This window comes from Anopheles aquasalis, chromosome 2, assembly GCF_943734665.1.
Source record: "Anopheles aquasalis chromosome 2, idAnoAquaMG_Q_19, whole genome shotgun sequence".
Lineage (NCBI taxonomy): Eukaryota > Metazoa > Arthropoda > Insecta > Diptera > Culicidae > Anopheles > Anopheles aquasalis.
Genome location: NC_064877.1, coordinates 78193147 through 78200646, shown reverse-complemented (window position 1 = coordinate 78200646; position 7500 = coordinate 78193147). Strand labels below are relative to the sequence as shown.

General features: G+C 52.0%; 1 protein-coding gene and 1 long non-coding RNA gene across 2 annotated transcripts in view; both read right to left on the bottom strand.

Moving 5' to 3' along the window:
* LOC126581238 (protein Gawky-like) overlaps nucleotides 1–5719 on the bottom strand; it is a 9518-nt gene extending 3799 nt beyond the window's left edge. The window contains exons 1-4 of the mRNA XM_050244752.1: nucleotides 5583–5719; nucleotides 3451–3706; nucleotides 253–3373; nucleotides 1–183 (exon numbers count right to left, since the gene is read on the bottom strand). The exon at nucleotides 1–183 is cut by the window's left edge and continues 252 nt beyond it. Of these exons, the coding sequence (XP_050100709.1) occupies nucleotides 1–183; nucleotides 253–3300 (3231 nt within the window). The 5' untranslated portion in view covers nucleotides 3301–3373; nucleotides 3451–3706; nucleotides 5583–5719. The remainder of the gene's footprint in view (nucleotides 184–252; nucleotides 3374–3450; nucleotides 3707–5582) is intronic.
* Nucleotides 5720–6463: 744 nt separating this feature from the next.
* Nucleotides 6464–7500, bottom strand: part of LOC126572025 (uncharacterized) — a 1340-nt gene continuing 303 nt past the window's right edge. Inside the window, exons 2-3 of the long non-coding RNA XR_007607935.1 lie at nucleotides 7261–7500; nucleotides 6464–7157 (exon numbers count right to left, since the gene is read on the bottom strand). The exon at nucleotides 7261–7500 is cut by the window's right edge and continues 45 nt beyond it. This is a non-coding gene — a long non-coding RNA (uncharacterized LOC126572025). The remainder of the gene's footprint in view (nucleotides 7158–7260) is intronic.

The window sequence follows — 7500 nt, the reverse complement described above, 5'->3', positions numbered from 1 at the left end:
GACGCCAACTTGATTGAAAGACGGATGATGCTGCCCAGATAGGCCGCCACCAGCGGACCCTTGCGACAAATACTTAAAATTATTGAGTGCGACCAAATTGGCTGGCCCGCCGGTAGCTCCATCCAAACTACCAAGGTTGGCCCCTGGTCCGATGGCAATATTGTTCAGCATTGCTTGATTGTTCTGTGGAATGGAAGGCCGTATCGTCATAATCGGGAACCACATTGGGGATCATAATCGTTGGTCACTTACCTGCGAGTACGACAATCCACCACCGGCATGATTGAGCGGCGGGATACGTGGTGGACCGCCAGCGAACGGGCCGCTATCGAAACCGGCCCCGTGATGATCATCGATCAAAGAGCGTCCACCAACACCGGCACCGGCGCCACGCCATCCACCTGCGCCGGCAACTCCATGTCGCAACAGGTCCATCGCTTCGTCGATGTTCATGTTGGCGGCACGGAGAGCAAACTCTACCTCCTCCTTCTTGTGGCCCATTTCACAGAGTATTCGGTACTCCTTGCTGGAGCGTACGAACTCGAGCGGATTGTGAAGCGACGGCTGCTGCTTTCCGAGTGGGTTGGAACCGCCGGCCGCATGCTTAACGCCACCGCCCAAGCACCAATCCATGGTTCCAGCCGCCGCAAGATCCGAGGACCCCGCATCTGGCCAACCGACACTGCCGCCAACTTTGCCAGTCGTTCCCAGTGGTTTGTTCCATCCCGGTGCCCCGAGCTCAACATTCCACGGTGCTCCAGCACCGGCCTTGTCACCTGTTTCACCGCCGACACCCCAGTTCGAGTTAGAGGGCTCCTCCCAGGAACCATTCCGAGCGATGCCCGGTGTATTCTGGCCACCGCCAATGCCTCCTGCTGCTGCTGCTGCTGCTGCTCCTCCACCCCACATGGCATCCGGTACTTTGCCGATGGCCAGTGGACCACCACCGATTGGTCGAGCGAACGGAGCCGCAGCACCACCAGCAATGCCAGCTTGCTGACCCGGGCGCCCCATGGGATCCTTCCAACCGCCGGTAGAGTTTTGACGTGCCAGAGGAATCGAATTGCTAGCGGCACCCTGACCCCATCCCATGGCTCCGTGCTCATCCAGCGAGACTGGTCTACCGCCATTGACGACATCATCCCATCCGGAAGGGGCCAGTTTATTGCCGGCACCATTTCCGCCTGTTCCGGCGGCCCCCCATTGTTGTCCTGCGTTGTTGGCAACTATGGCTGATCCACCGCCAAGCTTGTTCGCTAGCATGTTGCCACCGGGAACATGCTCCGTGCCACCCCACATTCCACCGACGATCGACGATGCAGCACTATCCATTGCGCCATTCAGACGACCGGAGATGCCGCGGGGATCACCTCGCAACTCTCCATTCGCCAAACCGCCAAGGCCGGCCCCAGTGGATGGAGTAATCACGTTTACCGACTGGCCAATCGAAGTCGCCAGATTGAATCCGCCAACGCCAGTTCGGCCATCATTCCAACCAGATACATTGGACGGTCCCGGAACAACACCACCAGCACTTGGCACTCCTCCTCCTCCTCCTCCCAGCATCAATCCTGCTGCTGCTGCTCCACCGGCAGCATTCCATTCGTTCAGATCTTTCTTCAGTCCACCACTGACCGTTGCAGTGGTTTGTTGCGGCTGTTGACCACCGACAGGACCACCTCCGGCCACTTGCCACCCACCAGCAGCGTTACTTCCAGCCCAAGCGGATGCACTGGTAACGGAGGCATTCGCTGGCCCCGCTCCCGGAACCGTTGAGCCAACGGCGCCACTTCCGTTCCAGCCAGCAGTTGCGCTCGGATCCGGAACGGCAACTGCACCGATGGGACCACCGTTGTCATCGTCTTCCATCCAGGTCCCGCCCAGATTGTTCGTCGGTACCCACGGTGCAGTGGCAACTTTCGGTTGCTGATGTTGCAGTCCGTGATGGTGGTGGTTGTGCGGTCCAGCACCGGCACCATTGCGTAGGTTCGATTCCCACAGCTCCGTCCCGGTGTTCATATTCGATACCTTCCAGCCAGCTCCTCCACCGCCACCTCCGCCGTTCGGTGCCGAACGACCATCGGACGGTTTAGGTGCGTTCGAAGCAGAGCCGCCCATGGCATTAGCACCACTGGCACCTGCTAGAGCTCCTCCTCCTCCTGCCGAAGCGCCACCGGCAGTAGGTGCTGTCGGTTCCGGAGAACCCGGTACTTCCCAGTTCGTGTCCTGATTAACATGCTCGCAACCCCAGCCATCCTGTGCAAACAGGGCCTCGCGCATCGTATTCAGATGCTCTAGCTGTGGATTCTTGGCCGTGCCACCACCGTTAGCACCATTGTTTCCGGCATTCTGCTGTTGCTGCTGCTGCTGATGTTGATGTCCTCCGGTGCCACCACTGGTAGCATTATTATTGACCATGATGTTATTGTTGTTGGGATGATGCACATTAGCTTGCTGATGACTACCACCACCGCGATGATTCTGTGGGGCTGCCGCCGAAGTATTATTCCAAGCATTCGGTGTGGCATTCGATGAAGATGCGTTGCCTTTCGGACCTCCACCAGTTCCTCCATTTGAATTGACAGTATCTATCGTGGAAGATGAAGACGAATTCATTTGACGGTGGTGCTGCTGTTGCTGCTGGGGTGGCGGTTGAGTGGGATTGTTGTTATTGTTGCTGTTAGCATTACCCCAGACAGAAGGTGGCATTGATTGTTGCTGCTGCTGCTGCTGCTGCTGCTGTTGGTTTGGCAGCACTCCCCAGGCACTGACTGAACCGTTGTTGGTGGCAGCCGGTGGCGTACCCCAGGCGCTCGTGCCATTGTTGATGGAATCTTCACCGCCACCGACAAGCCTCATCCGGGGCAGTGGTATGGCCAGGCGGCAACACCACTGTCGCAGCGCTCGTTCCCGCTCGCCACAGCGCAACAGCTCCTCGAATGGCGTGTACTGATGATGTGGTGTGCGCAGCTGCTGCTTCGACGACTGTGACTGTGTTAAGCTACTACATTCTACTCTAATCAGGTAATCATTTGAATCACATTTCCTTGTCACAGCGCCAAGCAACCCCAATCCACCGTGCTGTTGCTCTGCCGATCGTTCCACGTAGCTATCTCGCATACTGCTGCTGCTGCTGCTGGATGATGTTGAAATCGTTAAAGAGATTGGCATCGTCGACGATTGCGACCGCTGCACAGCCCCCAACATACTGCACCGAACCCGATCGATCGGTGGTTCCACTCCGAAACACTCTTCTACTGCTGTCTTTTCACCAACCATGATCACTTCGCTGGAACGCATGGTAGCTGCAGCACGCTTTAGCCTGCTACGACCTTCATCGTGATGTGGTCGTCCTCCTCGGTGATTGCTTAGCCTGAAACAGATCCGAAAGGACAGGTAAGTAGGAACAGGACCCCCGGATGATGCTAACGCTAGAAAGCGCGAACTTACGGACACTCGCAGCTGGACGGAATTCAGTCAACGCCAAGCACTGACCGGATGATTTCACACTGTCCAAACACAAACACTGAGATCAGAAACTGCAGCTGGAGCGCTATTGTTTATCACAGAATTACTCGCACACGCGTATAGCACTGAATTTCCTCCGCCTGGCCGTCGGTTCATGCACCGGACCGGGAAATTCCGGAACAGCAACCAGCGTCGACTGCGGTGGGACCGTCTATTATTTCGGCGGCAGAGCAAACAGCTGCAATAGTTTGGAAAAGGATGAAGAACAGAACTGTTATTGGTTTGTTTGTTGTGCTAATTACAGCAACTACCAAGCGCCAGTGTTTGTATGCACGAATTATGCTTGGCTCAGCATTAACTGGAACATAACACACACACAGACGATAACACACTCATCCCTCTTTTCTCTTCCCTCTCCTTAAAAGAGTTCGACCGAAGATTTTTCCCGTCCTCTGCTTTTCATGTCCTTACAGCGGGAGGACACTAATTTCCGATTGGTTTTATTGCTGACCAGAGTTTGTTTTGTAATGCTGAATGATTTCTGTACGACTCGCCAGATGCAATGCAATTCTATTCCCGTCCTCTGCAATTTTACTGTTCGTCGTTCTTCTTCACAACCACTCAGAACAGACATTTTGATGTTACGTGCAGATCTTTGGTTTAGCCTATCAACCACCCCTACCCCTGTTGTACCACTTTTATGCTCCGCCTTAAAGAATCACCGTTTTATTAAAGCAAATAATTGCATTCGTTTCCCACACGATGTAATCTTCACACACGGCAAAAGTATGATAAATAGTTCTGAAAAACACCCTCATCGTGGGAATGCACCGATATACCAACCAACGGATTGCAGCCCCGAATAAGGCTTTGTTGCAACCGCTGCCCCTTCCCAAGTGCATCAAATCCCTCGATATGAAGTGCATATTACGGTCAAGAACGAATCGCGGTTGCTTCGAAGGAATATACTTGCTGGGATGGCCCATTCCGTAAGTCATTCCGGGCGACAATTTGTTCGATTAAAGACAGTTGAATTCTGTTTGATTAATTCTAGAATTATTCTTTGAATATTTAACGATTCGCACACTGCATTCAGCTCGACCCTGTGATGAGTTACTTTTTACACTCAAGTCCAACACACTCAACCCACGCTCACTCGATGCTCATCATGTTTTGGCACTCGTGAGGAAAAAAAGAATAATTATGGCGACGGATCGATTGAAATCCCGTTTTGCCTGCATTAGCACACGCCTAATCACTATCAAACACAAAATATGCGAAGTAATCCATGCAGTGACTGTTTTACGACCATCGGCAACCCGTTCAGCTCATAATCATCGCCGCCATTTTCCTTATGTTTTGGTCAGCATAACACATACCACACCAAGAGGGTGAAAGAATCTTCAACGCCGCGATTTTCGATCTGGATAGAATCCCGTTCTGCAGCACACCACAGTGATGCTTCCACTCACACGAACTGGACTGCGCCTTGATTTACCCTTTCCAGCACCAAAAACTCGTTTAATTCGATCGTCCTGGTGTAGAAGTTAAATTAATCCGCAGCGTAACAGGACGGTGACTTCTCGCTATTAGCGCCAGCAAAGCAATACTGTCATTGCTTCGAGGGCGAAGCAGCATTCAGAATTTCACCCAGCCTCCCTCTCCTCCTCACTTCCCTCGTAACAGGCGAATCCACGGTCCAATCAATTTCTTTTTTGAACTGTTCTTCGTTTCGTTTCGTGTTGATACGATTGCACAAAGGTCCGTTCACACCCGTTCACACCCCTCGCTAATAACTCCCCAAGGCTGCGCCTACCCTGTTTTTCATCCACCGCTTCCCCCCCGATAGCGCCACCGAAAACATCCAATCCCGTGATGCTATGATTTTGCTTTGCGTTAATTTGTTTTGTTGCACAATATCGGCGCAAGGAGTGTTAAGTGGCTTTTAATTCAACATAGAGCGGGTTGCACTCGATGCGCCAGCCGTCGCCGTCGATGGCGCTGGGTGCTATAGTTATTTCTGGTCGCACGCACTTGAATCGATGTCCTTATCCCGAGCCTGTTTTCGCCATCCGCGAGCACCACCACTTGAAAATCCAGTTTTCCTTACTAACCGAAATATACCGCGCGCCCACTTTTCGCTTTTCCTCGCACTACCACGCTACAACTCGTTAACTGCACGAAGACGCGGAACAAACAAACGGGGCGATTTTCCACCCGCAAGCGAGCAAAAACGGTAATCTCTCGATTATCCACCCACACCCAATTGCGGTGTTGACGAGAAAAGTCCCGCTCGGCAAAAGTCACCCTCTATTCGCTCTTTAATGTTGCACAGATTCGTTAACAGATCCGCTAATAGATTCCATTTTTTGTGCGATGCGGTGTATGTGCCCCCGTTCTAACCCCGTCCCTAAGATATTTTATTTGCACAGCTTTTTGATTAAACTATTGAACAAATCTGCATTAGATTTCTGGTCTGTATCGCGTTTCGTAAATGTTCACTGGATCGTTATCCGGCTAAATGCTTCGCTGTCGAGCCACCTACCAGTTACCGAGCCTGTTCAAAGCCAGAGTTTTGCTGATCGGGAGCAGCACTTTTGCAAATGGCCGCCGAAATGAATTTGGCACCTCGATTTGTGAAATATTTTTACAAAAATCGGCGACAAATAGTAGTCTGATTGGGCGAAAATATTCGCAAGTGATACCCCGACTGAGCTGGCGTAAGTGTGGCGTGTTTTTCGGTACTTTGGTGCAGCGCGTAGTGCCGTAATCGGGCAACGAAAAGTAGAAGTTTTCCACTCCGCCGTGTGCGCCGTTTTTTTTCTTCTTTACTCCATCGTCCTCGGGTTCTGCAAAGCTGCTCAGCGGTCGGTCGGTAGGGGCCGCCACGCGTGTTGAAGAGTGTTCGTCCGCATAATTTTCAATCCAGAATACCGTACCATACCCGTTTTATGTTGGCAGAAATGTAGGATTTTCATTTCGATTCGAGGTTGCAAGCGCTTCAGGCCACCGCTCGGCCAATGTGTGTGCGTGACGAGTGTGCATGTGTATGTGTGCGTCGTGTTTGTCGGGAGTAATTGGTTCCTCTGATTGTTGGCTGGTGGCTGTGGAATGAAGAAAAAATATCTTCCGCTTCATGTGGCCCCCTTACCGCAGTCGAAGTATTTAAGAACTCCGATCAGATAGGTTGTCCCGGTGTTGCTAGAGGGCTCTAGGCCGGTCTACGGTCGCGAACAGCAGCGTAAAGAGCAAAAAAGTGTCAAGAGGATAAGATATGCTGCGCGCCGGAAAGTGGCCACAATTTTTAAGGTGGTTCTATCCATCCAAGGGGGCCCAACACACCTGCACCCGGTTGTATGTATGTGTGTTTGTGCGTTAATTTCACAACCGCCGCGCCGCTCCGCCGTTCGTTGAAACACGGATCACGAGTTTTTTTTTTATTCCTACATAATCTACCGCCTGGACGGCTTTTATCTATTGCTTATCCCTCAATAACGCGAGTCTTTTCCACGAAATCGCTCGGTATTTGCGTCGCTCCGATCGGTTACCATACCGGTTCTCGCTCACCTCCTCAAGAATCATCGAATCTGCTCTGCCCATCGCATCGCATAGCGCCTCGTGTGTTGGTTCGATTGGAAGCGCTTCGCGCCCCGTTGATCTTGCAGCTTTTTCGCCCAAAGCGGTGTGTCCTTAAAATAGAAATGTTTCAATATATTCGTTATATGTTAATGTTCGCGGTGCAAACAACGTGTGTGCTACGGACGGGAACTCTCTGTCTTTAATCACACTCACTACCAGGATCACACTGCCTGCCGCGCATTTTCATCCAGCACCAGAATGATGGCGATAGGCAAGATCTAGAAAACGACTGTCGAGAACGACACGGCGATTTTAAACAATCCCAACTTCCTTGAGCCTACAATCCGGGAATGAAAAGCGCTAGAACGAGCAGGAGAGCAACACGGGCCTGCCCTTAATAGTGGACCATTAGCAACAACCCTAGTGTACGGGGGGTGTAGATTTGCTGGTGGT